Source organism: Dermochelys coriacea, chromosome 4 (assembly GCF_009764565.3).
Source record: "Dermochelys coriacea isolate rDerCor1 chromosome 4, rDerCor1.pri.v4, whole genome shotgun sequence".
NCBI classification, from domain to species: Eukaryota; Metazoa; Chordata; order Testudines; family Dermochelyidae; genus Dermochelys; species Dermochelys coriacea.
In genome coordinates this window covers 119399736-119418620 of record NC_050071.1, presented here as the reverse complement: position 1 = coordinate 119418620, position 18885 = coordinate 119399736, and the positions used below count along the sequence as shown (strand labels likewise).

Below are 18885 nucleotides of genomic sequence, written 5' to 3'. Positions count from 1 at the left end.
AAACTGTAACCTTCATTTCCAGTAATGAAGTTCAAAGTTTAAATGATAAAGTAAAACATACAAATGTAAAAAATTATAAATGGTTAGCTTCTCTTCTCACTTATACAAGTGTAAATCTGGAGTGACTCCAATGAAGTTACTCCAGATTCACACCATTGTAACAGAGAGGAGTCTAACCCAATGAATGCAGAGTTTTCTCCACTTTGTTAAGATAACCACAGAAATGAGGCAAGGCCAGGAAGTGATTCAGAGGCATTGCTTGCGCAGAAAAAATATACGCTGATAGATTTTTCCAAGAGCTGAATGTCAGTTTAACTACAGGACTCCCCGCTGTGATGCTGGGAATTGCGGCTAAAATCCTATGCTATGCCCAGAACACTTCATAAAGAGCTTTAATATTTTTCCCCCCATACAGAAGATTTTTTAATTTGCTATAGAGAATGTGGTGCCAACACAGACTTAAATTCAGTATCGGGGCCTGCTCCTGTTGCTATCAATGACGGACCTTGTCTATGCTAGAAAGCGCTAACTATACTCGCAAACTCTCCTTGTGGAGACACAGCTTATACTGGCAACAGAATGCTTTTGTGGATATAGGTTAAACCAGTTTCCTGAACAAAATAAGTTTATCCTGTCAAAAGGACATTTTTGCTGGTATAATTACACCTCTGCTAGGGATTTTGCTGGCACAGTTATGCTGGAAAAACATAGGGTAGACTAGGCAACTGTTTTGACATTAGCTTCAATTGGAGTGGAATCAGCTTATTTATGGCCTTTTCTCATAAATCAAGAGCACTAAATGGACTGACTTTTAGCAAGAGGGAATCTATTTCCATCCAGTGAAAGTGGCTCTGCTCGAACAAGGTACTTAAGCAAGTTAGCAGTCCTACTGAAGCCAAATTGTTTAGAAACATACATATGCTTAACTGCCTTACTGAAACAGGGCTAGTGTGAGCCGAGAGCCATCCTATTGCTGCAGCACAACACAAGCAGTAGAGTAGCCAGTGAATAAATCAGCAGGAAAGATTAAGAGTAAAATTATAAATGGGTAGATTGTATTTTCAGCTACACAGGTGTCAAACTGGAGCGACAATGAAGTTACTACAGATTCACACTAGTGTAACTGAGAGTGGGAGAGGACTTTAGCATGAAAGTTAATGCAGACTTTTCCTTCTGTGGGAAATTGAGATTTTGAAATTATTTTCCATTCTGAATTAGAATGAAAAATCACATCATCAAAATTTTCACAAAATTAAAAATTCTGAAAATTTGGTAATCAGAAATGTCAAAATGGATTCTTTTTGACATTTTCAATATGAAAAATGAAATGATGTAACATGTAACTTGTCAAAACAAGTTGTTTTGGTTTCTTTTTAATTTCCATTCTCCTGATCAGAACATCAAAAATCTTGGTTAAGATTGACATTTTCCTGGGGAAAATGCCAATTTCGACCAAATGATATTTTGCTAGGAGAAAAAAATGGTCAAAGAATCTCAACTAGCTCTAGTGCTGTCATCTGGTGGAATGGACACAGTGCTGGGATTCAGGAACTAGTCAGTTCTGATCCTGGCTCTGCTACTCAGTAGCTGTTTGTCCTTGAGAAAGTCACATCATCTCTGTTTTTTTCCCCCACATGTAAAATAGAGATAATCCTGACCATGCTCACCTCACAGAGGTGTGAAAGTTAATTAATGAATGTCTGTGCAGAGCTTTGAACATAAAAGTACTATATAAATTCTAAGTAGGAGTCATCCAGAGAATCAGATGTTGCTGTTGGAAGAAGTTTGTTTGGCATCAGGACTTTAGAGCTGCAGGCATGAACCTTCCATTGCAGAGCTGTGGGAAAAAAAGGATGACGAAAAGGAGGAAAAATCCCAGCTTCTGGGCATTTTCAGTTTTGTAAACAACCGAAAATATGACAGGATGTAAAAACAAACAAACTGATCCCAAAGGCCAACAGCAAAAAAACCATTGATATAAACTTAAAAAAATATAACTGAAAAAAGTCACTGGTTATTTAAAAAAACAACAACATCTGACTCTCTCTCTCTCTCTCTCTCTCTGGGAGCAGAATATTCTGTGTGCTAAACTGTTTCATATACTGAAGTATAGGAATGTAGAAAATACCTGAAGTGTCCTGTCCTATCTATGACTTTTTAGTTAGCTCTGTTGACAATCATGTTGACCCTAGGATTATGCAAACCACCTCAAATCTTACCTTCCTTACCATACAAGTCCTTCCTTACCATACCATACAGTCCTTCCTTACCATACAAATTGTCTAGAGGAACAAACTGATCATTTTAAGATGACCTAACAAACATGGGTCAAAAATGGCTTTGCATGTTCCCATGCATTGTGTACCTAAGGTTTGTTTTCAGCTCTTGGCTGAACAGATCCTTACCTCCCAGTTCATGTGCTGATTTACTACCGGACAAGGTAAAATAGTCATTCAGTGATTCTTTTGGAGAAGTGTGTGTGTGTGTGTGTGTGTGTATTTCAGCAAGAATTCATAGACTTAATTCAAAGAGCTCATGTAAATCCAGTTAACTAATGGCAGTTCCTTTCTAGCATCTCAAGGACTGACTGACACCTACTTGTGACAATGAAGTGCTCCTCTTCCTTCTCAGGCTTATTTAGATTTGCCTGTTTTTATATATATAGTTAAAGTCACTGTAATGTTTGGATGTGGAATCCTTACAATACCTTTTGCGGTATGAAAAGCCTGATTTTCCAGAATGCTCAGCACCCAGCAGATACCATTGTGAACAATGACAAAATGACACATTTTCAACAATTTTTTTTTGCCTTTTTTGTCCAGCTTAGTTTCTAGCACCACTGAATAAGCTGATTAATCTGTCTCCTTTTCTACACATTTCACTTGCATATTTTAAAATGTGTTCTGCACCCCAAATCTGAGTTTGTGGTGCACATGCAAGATCTAAAGTAATTTGATCATATCAAGCAGAGAATAAACAAACAAGATGTCAGCTAGTGTCTTTCACACACAATACCTTTTCCTCTGCTGACACTATCCTGAGGTCTGAATCGCAGGAGAGAAAGTTCACAGGAGGTCCAGATTATGCATAAAGCAAACCCTATCTGGGGTTTAGGTTTATTTATAGGTTCCCTTTTCTCTCTGTAAGTGTCAGGGCCATAAAGTGGGCTGTCGGATCTAGTGGTCAGAGCCAGGAGAAGAGTCAAAGTTGTGGCCACCCCAAGGGTCATTACCAGCATCAACAATGATGGTAAGGGTGAGGAAACAGGAACAAGGCAAGTCAGCAGGAATCAGGCAAGGACTTGCTCTCAGAGGTCTAGGTAGCCACAACCCTAGCAACTAGGTGCTCAGATAAGGGATCAGGAAGAGGAAGCTTTATACTCAGTGGTGTCCAATCAGCAGTCTGTTGTTAATCATCTGATCCCATACATAAAGTACATACATAAAATACATAAAAGGTTGTTATAAACTAAAGAAAAGGGTAATGAATTGTTCTCCTTATCCTCTGAGGACAGGACAAGAAGTAATGGGCTTAAATTGCAGCAATGGAGATTCAGGATAGACATTAGGGAAAACTTCCTGTAAGGGTAGTTAAGCACTGGAACAAATTATCTAGGAAAGTTGTGGAATCTCCATCACTGGAAGTTTTTAAGAAGAGTTAGACAAACACCTGTCAAGGATGGTCTAAATAATACTTAGCCCAGCCTCTGTGCAGGGGATTGGACTAGATGATCTATTGAAGTCCTTTCCAGACCTAAACTCCTATGATTCTGTGGTGGAGGACCCCTCCTCCCCTACGCCAACAGACACTAAAAGACCTCTATGCCCAGCCCATCACAGATCCATTGATATAGCTGTTTGTGTCCCCAGATGCAAGGGTTAATTTTCTAGGTCAGTTTACTATCCTCCTTCCTATAATGTTTTCTATTGTTTAATTATTAGTATGATGTGAGTATGGCATATCTACATCTTAAGATACCCTCAAAATATATTTAGCTCAAATGTAAGTTCTGCTGGAGTCTGTAGCAATCACTATGTTGCTGTTTTTTATGGATCAGTATGTTGCTATTTTTTATTTTTATAAATAAAATGCATTCTTATTTTTTTCAAACACCACTTTCTTTTTCAGGTTTTATATATATATATATATATATATATATATATATATATATATATATATATATATATTCAGGTTATATACTTTAGAGACTTGTTCCAGCATTTGAGAAATTTTCTCTCTGTAATTTTGAAGGCTATGGAAAATAAAAATTACATTTAAAATTACCTTCTTGACTGATTCCTCCAACGTTTAATACTAAACAAGGAAAATGTCTAAGGGAAATACAGGGTTTGATACTGCCAGCAGATGACTAGAAAGAAGCCCACATGATGGCGAAACAACAACAGTATAGCCCCTTCTGACATAATGCTTTCAAAACAGGAAGACCAAATATACATAGGGTGAAATTTCATGTCCCTCTCCCCCCCCGCCCCATCATGGGCCTTGCGGGAACAAAATCCATTTGTATCTGGAAAGTGGCAAGAGTATTGTGTACATGCACATGGGAGTGCTGAATAAAAGCACCCAGAGTAAAGTAACACTCTACCCTAATAATAAATAGTCCCTGCCGCCCATATCAAAACACCCACAGTCCTCAACCCATCACCAAAAGCCTGGAAAACAAGACAAGATTTGTTGTGTGCCCCAAAAGTTAACTAATCTGGGTTCTGCCAGAGTCAGTGGGAGGATAGGATAAGGGGAGCAAATTCTACGGAAAACACCTTTCCATCAGTCCAGTCCTCTGATCTTCAGTCAGACAAGATGAAGACATAAACCAGGGTGGTGTTATCACAAAGGCACTATGACACCTACCTCTTCACTAGTCTTCCTAATGACCTCATACACATGTTCAACAGAAAGAAAAGGAGTACGTGTGGCACCTTAGAAACTAACACATTTATTTGAGCATAAGCTTTCATGAGCTACAGCTCACTTCATTGGATGCATCCGATGAAGTGAGCTGTAGCTCACGAAAGCTTATGCTCAAATAAATTTGTTAGTCTCTAAGGTGCCACAAGTACTCCTTTTCTTTTTGTGAATACAGACTAACATGGCTGCTACTCTGAAACCTGTCATGTTCAACAGAATGGAGAGAACTCTGCTATATAAGCAACTAGCCTTAAGCCTCTGGCAAAGCTTTTAATTGAATCTTTAACTAGGTCTGAGAGTATCTGAGTGCAGTTTTACTTCTCTCTTCCTTTAATTGGAGAAGTGTATTTCATTATATTCCCTTGTAACTAATGCAGAATGGTGTTCTTTTAACCCCTAACCCTAGACTTGGAGTTTCTATTCTGAACTAGTTTTCGCTGTTATCTGAATTAGTTACATCTGGTATAATGTTTCCCTCCCGCCCCAATGTGCCTTTGTAAATTGAAGAATTTTTTTCTAAGAGTAGCTCCAAATGCCAATGAGAGTTGGTGTTTTAGCTAGGGAAATTGTTTTACTTGTAGTAGTGGAGGATTATGTTTTTTCCCCTTTAAAAATGTTTTGACTTTTGATGGACAGGAATTTTTTTTATTCTTCTATGGGAAGACCATATTCAGACAATGTTAGCATTGGAATGATTTTGCATCTAGATGTCTATGATATTGCTTTCTTTTTGGCTCTGATCAGAAAAAAAAAACAGGTACATTGTATGTATGCAATGCCTGCTAGACATAGACAAACCAAACCAAAATACAATAGGGTGATGCGTTTTTAATGGCAGACACATCAGTGTTTCCAAATAGGATGGAAATTGTGAACAGGAGTCCCTCTTGTTTCACAGCCACCATCACCTTCTCTGAAATCACCTACAATTATGGAGGTGGTTCAGTTGTCTGAGAAACAGTAACAAACAATTAGCTTCTACATCTGCCTCTGAAATTACTTTTAAATAACTTTTTGTTGCAACAGAAGGTTTGGAAACTTGTCTCAACTCTCTTGAAAACAAGACAGATAACGTGCCCTCAAAAATATCTTAATTAGGGAGGAACCTCCCCCCCAAAAAAACCCCCAGAATCTGCCAAATGTATATTAAAGTTAAAGAGAAGTAAAGAACTGTGGAAAATAAAAAAGAACTACGGGTGAAATTTTCAAACTTAAGTGCATGAAATTTTTAGGCACCTAAAGTGTTTTGGTGCAAAATGTTGACCCTGATTCTGTCAATACATTCATGAGTAACTTTGAGTTCCATGGGACTATTCACATCTGCAAAGTTATTCATGTGCATAAGTATTTGCAAGAACCCAGCCTTAGTTAATGTCTTAATAGGGACGGTGGGGCAGATCTCCAGCTGAAGTAATTTGTCACTGTTCCATCGAAGTCATAAGTGGACTTCATTGGAGCTATGACATTTTCCACCAACTCAGGATCTTGTAACTTGCTCTTAAACAGGACAGCTGAAAACTATACTAACATTTGTAATGTTCATGTATTAAGTTTTTCAGCTGTATCTGTGGGAGAGGAACTGCACAACTCTATCCATATTTGTAAACTCAATTCGTGATTTCAATTCTCCTTGTTATATACTCAGATAATTTCAAATCCCTAATAAGGGATCTCTAACTACGTCCTTCATGAAATCCAGTCTGCAAGTTATAAACCTGATTTTTCACCATTTATTGTCTAAGGGAAATTAATAAATCAGATACGGGGGGCAAGGATACTGCTACATTCCAAATTCAAAGGATTAATATATTTCTATGTGTATCAACAGGCTCAGAGAAAGAGACTATTGTTTCCTACAGCTGAGATTATACATTTTGTTCATCAGAATTACATCTCAGTTAACAAGAAAATAATTACAATTTAACGATTAAATTAAGCTAAATATTGTTATCTGCCCAAATGATAAATACTGATATCTATGAGGATGATTCGAAAGATAATTTATGTAAGATTTTGATATCTCATTTTGTAATTTCTGACTTTAGGCTACAGTAACAATAATCATTATGTCAGAATAAGAAAGGACAATTGGATTTAGAGGTGTCCTGTATGGTATGTTACTTGTCCTTATCTTTGAAAACTCGTGGCGAACGGGGGAAGTCCCGGATGACTGGAAAAAGGCTAATGTAGTGCCCATCTTTAAAAAAGGGAAGAAGGAGGATCCTGGGAACTACAGGCCGGTCAGCCTCACCTCAGTCCCTGGAAAAATCATGGAGCAGGTCCTCAAAGAATCAATCCTGAAGCACTTAGAGGAGAGGAAAGTGATCAGGAACAGTCAGCATGGATTCACCAAGGGAAGGTCATGCCTGACTAATCTAATCGCCTTTTATGATGAGATTACTGGTTCTGTGGATGAAGGGAAAGCAGTGGATGTATTGTTTCTTGACTTTAGCAAAGCTTTTGACACGGTCTCCCACAGCATTCTTGTCAGCAAGTTAAGGAAGTATGGGCTGGATGAATGCACTATAAGGTGGGTAGAAAGCTGGCTAGATTGTCGGGCTCAACGGGTAGTGATCAATGGCTCCATGTCTAGTTGGCAGCCGGTGTCAAGTGGAGTGCCCCAGGGGTCGGTCCTGGGGCCCGTTTTGTTCAATATCTTCATAAATGATCTGGAGGATGGTGTGGATTGCACTCTCAGCAAATTTGCGGATGATACTAAACTGGGAGGAGTGGTAGATACGCTGGAGGGGAGGGATAGGATACAGAAGGACCTAGACAAATTGGAGGATTGGGCCAAAAGAAATCTAATGAGGTTCAATAAGGATAAATGCAGGGTCCTGCACTTAGGATGGAAGAATCCAATGCACCGCTACAGACTAGGGACCGAATGGCTCGGCAGCAGTTCTGCGGAAAAGGACCTAGGGGTGACAGTGGACGAGAAGCTGGATATGAGTCAGCAGTGTGCCCTTGTTGCCAAGAAGGCCAATGGCATTTTGGGTTGTATAAGTAGGGGCATAGCGAGCAGATCGAGGGACGTGATCGTTCCCCTCTATTCGACACTGGTGAGGCCTCATCTGGAGTACTGTGTCCAGTTTTGGGCCCCACACTACAGGAAGGATGTGGATAAATTGGAAAGAGTACAACGAAGGGCAACGAAAATGATTAGGGGTCTAGAGCACATGACTTATGAGGAGAGGCTGAGGGAGCTGGGATTGTTTAGTCTGCAGAAGAGAAGAATGAGGGGGGATTTGATAGCTGCTTTCAACTACCTGAAAGGGGGTTTCAAAGAGGATGGCTCTAGACTGTTCTCAATGGTAGCAGATGACAGAACGAGGAGTAATGGTCTCAAGTTGCAATGGGGGAGGTTTAGATTGGATATTAGGAAAAACTTTTTCACTAAGAGGGTGGTGAAACACTGGAATGCGTTACCTAGGGAGGTGGTAGAATCTCCTTCCTTAGAGGTTTTTAAGGTCAGGCTTGACAAAGCCCTAGCTGGGATGATTTAACTGGGACTTGGTCCTGCTTTGAGCAGGGGGTTGGACTAGATGACCTTCTGGGGTCCCTTCCAACCCTGATATTCTATGATTCTATGATTCCTATTTGAATCCCAAAACGTTTTAGATTCTTTTTAATCTCAAAAACTCTGGATTTCATCTTTTTTTCCACATTATGACTGGAAGTGGCTACTTGCAATCAGTGTGTTGTTTTAGCAACTGATTAAATAGACATATGTATTTTGGATTTATCAATAAAAGGTAAAAAAAAAAAGCCAAATATTTCCATTTGCTATGCTTTTGTATTAGCATGTACCTGTGAAGATAATCACATCTGTGGTAATGCATGTTCTTAAGGTCAGATAGCATGCATCTGACCCCTTCAAAATTTATTATAGGTTTTTTTACTGGTTCAAATTCCACCCTCATGTAAGCTAAAGGACTTGTGTTGCTCACACTAGGGCTAAATTTGGCTCAGTGACTTAAAAGTAAGCACTGGTTTAAGAGAACATTATTTGCAGTATTGAAAATATAAGGAATGGAGGTAATTTTTAGGTTTGAATAGCTGAGCTGAACTTCTTGTCAAAAGAATCCACTCCTGGTATGAAGGACTGGTGCAAGGCAAACTCTGCACAGAGACTGCATGAGGTTGGGGGGGACCAGCTGAATGGCTGGAAGGGGTGCCTGAACTCTTCTTTCAGAGTAGCAGCCGTGTTAGTCTGTATTCGCAAAAAGAAAAGGAGTACTTGTGGCACCTTAGAGACTAACAAATTTATTTGAGCATAAGCTTTCGTGAACTACAGCTCACTTCATCGGATGCATTCCGTGGAAAATACAGTGAGGAGATTTATATACACACACAGAGAACATGAAACAATGGGTTTTATCATACACACTGTAAGGAGAGTGATTACTTAAGATGAGCTATTACCAGCAGGAAGGGAGGGGGGGGGAAGGAGGAAAACCTTTTGTGGTAGTAATCAAGGTGGGCCATTTCCAGCAGTTAACAAGAACGTCTGAGGAACAGTGGGAGGTGGGGTGGGGATGAGAAATAACATTGGGAAATAGTTTTACTTTGTGTAATGAACCATCCACTCCCAGTGTCTATTCAAGCCTAAGTTAATTGTATCCAGTTTGCAAATTAATTCCAATTCAGCAGTCTCTCATTGGAGTCTTAAGTAATCACTCTCCTTACAGTGTGTATGATAAAACCCATTGTTTCATGTTCTCTGTGTGTGTATATAAATCTCCTCACTGTATTTTCCACTGAATGCATTCGATGAAGTGAGCTGTAGCTCACAAAAGCTTATGCTCAAATAAATTTGTTAGTCTCTAAGGTGCCACAAGTACTCCTTTTCTTTGTACTCTCCTTGTGTCTCACACACATGGCTTCTGTGCTGGCCCTGAAGAGTGTGCCAGGGAGGATCCAGGCGTTGGTCGGGGAGGGTCCATGGATCTGGTACCTTGCACAACTAGTGTGGAGTGGCTGTGGCCATTATCCCAGGCCCTAGGCTGGAGCAGAAGCTGTGGGTAGGAGGGAAGGTGTCCTGCATCCTGGCCCTGGTTTGTTGAGGATGGAGCTCACCTTCCAACGCTCTTCTGTTGTACCCATATGGAGGCAAAATGTTCTGGCTCTGTGGGTTTGTTGCTAAGAGTGAATTTCATCTATCATTTCCTAAAACAGGTTACATGGGCTGTTTTTCTCCCACCCCCTTCTCATTTTGCTTGAAAGTGCTCTTTCAGCTACAACTGTTATGCTTTTTTAAGCTCGTTGCTAGAAGCTGTGCAATGCCCATGCACTGTATACTTTTGCTGAAAGGATAAGAACATAAGAATGGCCATGCTGGATCAGACCAAAGGTCCATCCAGCCCAGTATCATGTCTACTGACCGTGGCCAATGTCAGGTGCCCCAGAGGGTGTGAACCTAACAGGTAATGATCAAGTTATCTCTCTCCTGCCATCCATCTCCACCCTCTGACAAACAGAGGCTAGGGACACCATTCCTTACCCATCCTGGCCAATAGCTATTAATGGGCTTAACCTCCATGAATTTATCCAGTTCTCTTTTAAACCCTATTATAGTTCTAGCCTTCACAACCTCCTCAGGCAAAGAGTTCCACAGGTTGACTGTGCTGTGTGAAGAACTTCCTTTTATTTGTTTTAAACCTGCTGCCCATTAATTTCATTTGGTGGCCCCTAGTTCTTATATTATGGGAACAAGTAAATAATTTTTCCTTATTCACTTTCTCCACATCACTCATGATTTTATATACCTCTATCATAACCGCCCTTAGTCTCCTCTTTTCCAAGCTGAAAAGTCCTAGCCTCTTTAATCTCTCCTCATATGGGACCCATTCCAAACCCCTAATCATTTTAGTTGCCCTTTTCTGAACCTTTTCTAATGCCAGTATATCTTTTTTTGAGATGAGGGGACCACATCTGTATGTAGTATTCAAGATGTGGGAGTACCATGGATTTATATAAGGGCAATAAGATATTCTCCATCTTATTCTCTATCCCTTTTTTAATGATTCCTAACATCCCGCTTGCTTTTTTGATTCCTGCTTCACTCTGCGTGGACGTCTTCAGAGAACTATCCACGATGACTCCAAGATCTTTCTCCTGATTAGTTGTAGCTAAATTAGCCCCCATCATATTGTATGTTTAGTTGGGGTTATTTTTTCCAATGTGCATTATTTTACATTTATCCACATTAAATTTCATTTGCCATTTTGTTGCCCAATCACTTAGTTCTGTGAGATCTTTTTGAAGTTCTTCACAGTTTGCTTTTGGTCTATCTTGAGCAGTTTAGCATCATCTGCAAACTTTGCCACCTCACTGTTTACTCCTTTCTCCAGATCATTTATGATTAAGTTGAATAGGATTGGTCCTAGGACTGACCCTTGTGGAACACCACTAGTTACCCCTCTCCATTCTGAAAAATTACCATTTATTCCTACCCTTTGTTCCCTGTCCTTTAACCAATTCTCAATCCATGAAAGGATCTTCCCTCTTATCCCATGACGACTTAATTTACATAAGAGCCTTTGGTGAGGAATTTTGTCAAAGGCTTTCTGGAAATCTAAGTACACAATGTCCACTGGATCCCCCTTGCCCACATGCTTCTTGACCCCTTCAAAGAACTCTAATAGATTAGGAGTACTTGTGGCACCTTAGAGACTAACACAGCTTATGCTCAAATAAATTTGTTAGTCTCTAAGGTGCCACAAGTACTCCTTTTCTTTTTGCGAATACAGACTAACACGGCTGCTACTCTGAAACCTGACTAATAGATTAGTAAGACATAATCTCCCTTTACAGAAATCATGTTGACTTTTGCCCAACAATTTATGTTCTTCTATGTGTCTGACAATTTTATTCTTTACTATTGTTTCAGCTAATTTGCCTGGTACTGACGTTAGACTTACCAGTCTGTAATTGACAGGATCACCTCTAAAGCCCTTTTTAAATATTGGAGTTACATTAGCTATCTTCCAGTCATTGGGTACAGAAGCTAATTTAAAGGACAGGTTACAAACCATAGTTAATAGTTCCGCAATTTCACATTTGAGTTCTTTCAGAACTCTTGGGTGAATGCCATCTGGTCCCGGTGGCTTGTTACTGTTAAGTTTCTCAATTAATTCCAAAACCTCCTGTAGGGACACTTCAATCTGTGACAATTCCTCAGATTTGTCACCTAAAAAAGACGGCTCAGGTTTGGGAATCTCCCTAACATCCTCAGCCATGAAGAGTGAAGCAAAGAATTCATTTAGTTTCTCTGCGATGACTTTATAGTCTTTAAGTGCTCCGTTTGTATCTCGATAGTCCAGGGGCCCCACTGGATGTTTAGCAGGCTTCCTGCTTCTGATGTACTTAAAAAACATTTTGTTATTACCTTTTGAATTTTTGGCAAGCTGTTCTTCAAACTCCTTTTTGGCTTTTCTTATTACATTTTTACATTTAATTTGGCAGTGTTTATGCTCCTTTCTATTTACCTCACTAGGATTTGACTTCCACTTTTTAAAAGATGCCTTTTTATCTCTCACTGCTTCTTTTACATGGTTGTTAAGCCAAGGTGGCTCTTTTTTGGTTCTTTTACTGTGTTTTTTAATTTGGGTATACATTAAAATTGAGCCTCTATTATGGTATCTTTGAAAAGTGTCCATGCAGCTTGCAGGGATTTTACTCTAGTCACTGTACCTTTTACTTTCTGTTTAACTAACCTCCTCATTTTTGCATAGTTCCCCTTTCTGAAATTAAATGTCACAGTGTTGGGCTGTTGAGGTGTTCTTCCCACCACAGGAATGTTAAATGTTATTATATTATGGTCACTATTTCCAAGCGGTCCTGTTATAGTTACCTCTTGGACCAGATCCTGCACTCCACTCAGGACTAAATCGAGAGTTGCCTCTCCCCTTGTGGGTTCCTGTACCAGCTTCTCCAAGAAGCAGTCATTTAAAGTATCGAGAAATTTTGTCTCTGTATTTTGTCCTGAGGTGACACGTACCCAGTCAATATGGGGATAATTGAAATCCCCCACTATTATTGAGTTCTTAATTTTGATAGCCTTTCTAATCTCCCTTAGCATTTCATCATCACTATCACTGTCCTGGTCAGGAGGTCGATAATAGATCCCTACTGTTATATTCTTATTAGAGCATGGAATTACTATCCATAGAGATTCTATGGAACACGTGGATTCATTTCAGATTTTTATTTCATTTGATTCTACAATTTTTTTCACATATAGTGCCACTCCCCCGTCCCGTCCCGTTCTGTCCTTCCGATATATTTTGTACCCCGGAATGATTGTGTCCCATTGATTGTCCTCACTCCACCAGGTTTCTGTGATGCCTATTCTATCAATATCCTCCTTTAACATGAGGCACTCTAGTTCGCCCATCTTATTATTTAGATTTCTAGCATTTGTGTACAAGCACTTTAAAAACTTGTTACTGTTTATTTGTCTGCCATTTTCTGATGTGTCAGATTCTTTTTATGTGAATGTTTCTTGTCTGATCTGACCCATATTTTATCCTCTTTCATCCCCTTCTCCTGACTAAAACCTAGAGAATCTCTACCAATAGATTCTCTTCTAAGAGAAGTCTCTGTCCGTCTCTGCAGCCATCGGCTTTCCCCCATCTCTTAGTTTAAAAACTGCTCTGCAACCTTTTTAATGTTAAGTGCCAGCAGTCTGGATCCATTCTGGTTTAGGTGGAGCCCATCCTTCCTGTATAGGCTCCCCCTATCCCAAAAGTTTCCCCAGTTCCCAATAAATATAAACCCCTCCTCTCTATACCATTGTCTCATCCACGCATTGAGACTCTGAAGCTCTGTCTGCCTACCTGGCCCTGCATGTAGAACTGGAAGAATTTCTGAGAATGCCACCATAGAGGTCCTGGATTTCAGTCTCTTTCCTAGCAGTCTAAATTTAGCCTCCAGGACGTCTCTCCTACCCTTCCCTATATAATTGGTACCTACATGTACCATGACCACCGGCTTCTCCCCAGCACTACACATAAGTCTATCTAGATGCCTCGAGAGATCCGCCACCTTCGCACCAGGTAGGCAAGTCACCATACGGTTCTCCTAGTCATCACAAGCCCAGCTATCTATGTTTCTAATGATTGAATCTCCCATTACTAACACCTACCTTTTCCTAATGACTAGAGTTCCCTCCCCCGGAGAGATAACCTCAGTGCAAGAGGATACCCCTACATCATCTGGAAGGAGGGTCCCAACTATGGGAAGGTTTCCCTCTGTTCCCTCTGTTCTGCTCACTGCTTTATAAAGCCCTGGCCTTCTTGATAGCCCTTCCATTCCTGACCCTATATATGATGATCAGTTTGACCTAGAGCATGTGAGCAAGAACCAGTCAAGCACCTGAGAGGGAGAATGCTCAGTGCCACCTCACAGCATAGGCCCACTCCAACCATTGTCCAATAACCTAATGGAAATTTTGCTCTCTGTAACGGCAGGGTGAACAAGAGCAGAATGTAATTTAGCATGTGTATCAGGAGGAAAGCATTGAAACTTCCTTGGAGAAATAAATGCAAATGTCTATTAGTAAACAGTTAAAATGACAGTGATAATTGGATAGGGGATTTGCAAATTTAGTTTAACTAGACTATCGACTCACATTAGGAACAAAGCCTGGTGTCACAGCTTTCTCCAAGACAGCATCCCAGTTGATATCAGCTAAGTACGGAGAGCTCTGAATGTCTGCAAGACTTGAAAGGCGGCACTCAGGGTCCTTAGTGAGGAGCTGTGATCAAAACAATGCATTTTCTAAGACACCATATGCCATAAAGATTTCAAGAAGAGCAAATGCATCTTACTAATGTGGATAATAGCATTTTTAATTAGGAAAAGCTTGGAGAACCATCTCATACCTCTTAGAAGTTCCATTATTTTTAAAAAATTAACTTATCTGATGATCTGAATACATTTCCCAGACCTGCGGAGGAGCTCTGTATACCTCGAAAGCTTGTCTCTCTCACCAAAAGAAATTGTTCCAATGTAAGATATTATCTCACCCAGCTTGTCTCTCTAATATCCTCAGACCAACATGGCTACAACAACATTGCATATAATATTAAGGTAATGTAATTACCATCTGAGGGCTATTCAGTGGCCTATAGAACATGAAGTGAGTTATTAGCACTAGTCCATTTACTAGTGCACAAGAGTCCAAGTGATGAAAAAAACCTTCCCATCATAATTTGGCACTAGTTGCCATCTTACATGTATTCTTTCAGTTCATTATAATATGTTTTTGCAGTGAGCTTCCTGACAACAGTGAAAACTGACCATCTCATTGCTCCATATAACAAAAACCAGACTGCTCAAATCTAAATCTGTAATTTATCTCCCAGTGCTCCAGTGGTACATTTAAAAACACTTCCTGCTTAGGGTTGCTGGGTGCCCAGTTTTCAAACAGAACACCTAGTCAAAACGGGACCCTGATGGCTTCGGTCACCACCGCTGACTGGTCCATTAAAAGTCCAGTTGGCGAGGCTGGCAGGCTCCCTAACTGGCTCCATGCGGCTCCCCAGAAGCGGTTACATATCCCTCAGTTCCTAGGCAGAGGAACAGTCAGGGAGGCTCCATTCACTGCCCCCGCCTCAAGTGCCAGCTACGTGGCCACGCCTGTGCCTAGGAGCTGAGGAACATGTCACCGCTTCTGGGGACCTACCCGAGGTAAACATCATCCAGAGCCCGCACCTCCTCCTGCCTCCCAACCCCCTGGCCCAGCTTGGAATCCCCTCCCACACTACAAACCACTTGGCCCCAGCCCGGAGCCCACACTTCCAGCCACAGCCCATACCCCCTCCCACACCCCAACCCGCTGCCTCAGCCCGGAGCCCCCTCCCATACTCTGAACACCTCGGCCCTGCCCCCCATCCTGGAGCCCCCTCCTGTACCCCAAACCCCTCTGACCCAGGCCCACCCCAGAGCCCGCACCCCCGGCTGGAGCCCTCACCCCATCCTGTACCCCAACCCTCTGCCTCAGCCCGTGAAATTGAGCGAGTGAGTGAGGGTTGGGGAGAGCGAGTGACAGAGGGAGTGGGGATGGAGTGAGCAGGGGTGGGCCTCAGGGAAGGGGCGGGGCAGGAAAAGGGTGTTCAGTTTTGTCTGATTAGAAAGTTGGCAACCCTATTCTTGCTCAAAGATATACCTTGCAGTGTAACTGGAATAGGAAGAAATATGGGCTTAGGTGGACTGACAGAGGAAAGCAAATTCCAGTGTCATGGGGCTTCATGGAGAATGTCCAGCCTGTGGCTTCTGGTTACATAGTGAGGAGGCTCCATCCTGAGAACCTTTGCTGCTGCAATTACGGGAGCATGGCACAAGGAGAGAGGCAGTTCCTAGGTTTCTAGGTAACTTTGCCGGCAATATCAGCAGAGATGCAAAGAACTGAATGGGAATGCAGAATGTGGTGCCCCCAAACTATGGCTGAGGCAAGAACAGGGCAACACAGGAGGTGCCACCGCTGGATCTGTGGAAAACAGACGTCCTTGGTCTGTAGGGCTGTTTCAGGAACACTAAAATTCCTTATAAAAATGTAATTTAAAAGATAAATTGAACTGTTCTTTCAGACCGGTATGAGGACAATAATAAACCAACTTCATAAGAGACAATGCCGCATCTCTGCTGTTCAGAGAAGGCCAAGGAAAAGCACCTTTCCCTCTATCCATGAGATTTAAACAACCTGATACTTGTGTGAGCTGTATCTTACCTGTAGGATATCCACTGGAATATTTGGGGGAGGAGGCAAGTGCAAATAGCTCTTGTACTGTCTTACCTTTTTCAGCAATGCTATCATACCCTTGCTCCATGTGGATGAGTAATGAACTCTTTCTATCTTGAACATGTTGAGGATCTCATCAATTGGAGTGGCTGAATGAATTTCGTATGGCCTCTGTGGTAAAGTTAAAATAATATCAATGTAAAATCAATAAGGAAGGTTATAAACAGAGCATACAAAATCTTTGTTTTCCTGAACTCAGCATTGCTTACACTGGAAAACAGTGTTTCTCTAAACATACAAGACTTATAATATCTTAAAGGCTAACCCTTCTCATATGGATTGCGTGTGCATTTCTTTAGTACTAATCAGTTGAAATACACAGTGGTTTTATATCTTTTTTAGATTTTATTTTGTAATATTTATATCAGTGGGAAAGCTTTCAAGGTCAGTTCAAATTAGATTTATGAATATTTTTGTCTCTGGAGCCATCTGTGTGAGGTGTAGGTTATTTTATTATTAATTAATTATTAATTATTATTATTACAGATGAGCCACTCTTGCAATAATCAACACCGAGCCCCACAACACACCTTTGGAGATCCATGGGTCCTACACATCCCTATCACAACATGTGATGTGCATCATCAAGTGCACTAAATGCCCCAATAGCGACTATGTGGGTGAAACCAGACAATCACTACACTCTCGAGAAAACTCACACAGGAAAAATGATAAAAGACAAAACATCACATCACCTATGGATGAACACTTTTCACAAAGTGCTCATTCTATATCTGACCTATCAGTCCTCATCCCCAAAGGGAACCTGCACAACACTTTCAAAAGATGAGCCTGGGAGCTTAAATTCATAACTTTGCTAGACACTAAAAATCAAGGACAGAAGAAAGTCACCGCATTTATGGCTTATTACAACAATCTGTAACCCACTAACAACCTTCCCAGCAGCTTTTCTCCTCCCTTCCTTTCCTCCCTATGATTGGAGGGGTGTCAACGGGCCACTACACCTTGAATGGTCCCTTGAAATACGTGTTAGCTACTTATGCTAAACACTCTGTTCCACCTTGTATTTAGCAGTAACTCCCTGAGTTAGGGTTGTATCTACACTGGTACTTTACAGCGCTTCAACTTTCTCGCTCAGGGGTGTGAAAAACCCGAAGAAGAGCTCTGTGTAAGCTGGAAAGCTTGTCTCTTTCCCCAACAGAAGTTGGTCCAATAAAAGATATTACCTCACCCAACCTGTATCTCTAATATCCTGGGACCAACACAGCTACAACACCACTGCATACTATTTCATCTATGACTGACTGATGCCCCATTCTCAGACAGGGAACAATACAAATCACCAGCTTGAAAATCTGTTCATATTCAGGGGAGGAATCCCACTCCTGTGGTCCGGGGTGTGACACCATGGCTCATCTCTTGATATCCCTTTGCTATGGCAGCTCACACACTCTTGAACAAGAACACTACTGCCCCTTTACCATGCATAGATGATCAGTGCCACCTGGAAGCCCAAAATTATGTCCTTACAGAGTAAAAGCATCAGTGGGAAAGAGAGTCTAATACACTAAGTAAATTCACGAGTACATCGCTGCACCTGCCTCTTTGTCCACTTAATCACAGTTCTTGGACGAGCCTCAAGAGGCTACTCTCTGGCTTGACCAGAGTTGCAGCAACCATGCACCGGTTTTCTCCCCCTGGTGTGACGTTGGGGCACCGTCACAGACAATAGCTCATGTGATGGAAATGTGCCCAATCTGACATCTGGAGAGTGGTCTACAACACATAGTCTGCCTTGATACAGAGGCCACACTCTGATAGCGGAACCTGGACACTAAGCTCTGATATTGGCATCTGAGAGAGAGAGAGACAGGAGTGGGCAGATTTATACCATGGCTACCATAATGCACAGGTTTTAATTTCCTAGAGGGTTAACTTCTTGTAATGATTTAAAAGTTAGCTGCTCTTTTTTGGCAGGTCTTGTATAATTAACTGGCTAGCTATCTAGCTGTGTCTGCTGTGTTGTGTGAATGGATGGACTGCACTGGGAGATTATGTAATACACTGGATGGGAGCAATGGACTGAGCAGTCTAGTAGAAATTCCAAACTGCTATGGTAGCTATTGCCCTACTTCCAATAATGTGCTGTTTTGGCTGACTGGTATTTTGCAGTACAGTGCAACAAGAAC

The 18885-nt window shown here is 41.2% G+C and overlaps 1 protein-coding gene across 1 annotated transcript in view; it reads right to left on the bottom strand.

Moving 5' to 3' along the window:
* The window catches only part of STK32B (serine/threonine kinase 32B), a 281996-nt gene that overhangs the window by 27019 nt on the left and 236092 nt on the right, over window positions 1–18885 (bottom strand). The window contains exons 8-9 of the mRNA XM_038399481.2: window positions 16730–16846; window positions 14564–14689 (exon numbers count right to left, since the gene is read on the bottom strand). Coding sequence (XP_038255409.1) covers window positions 14564–14689; window positions 16730–16846 — 243 coding nt within the window. The remainder of the gene's footprint in view (window positions 1–14563; window positions 14690–16729; window positions 16847–18885) is intronic.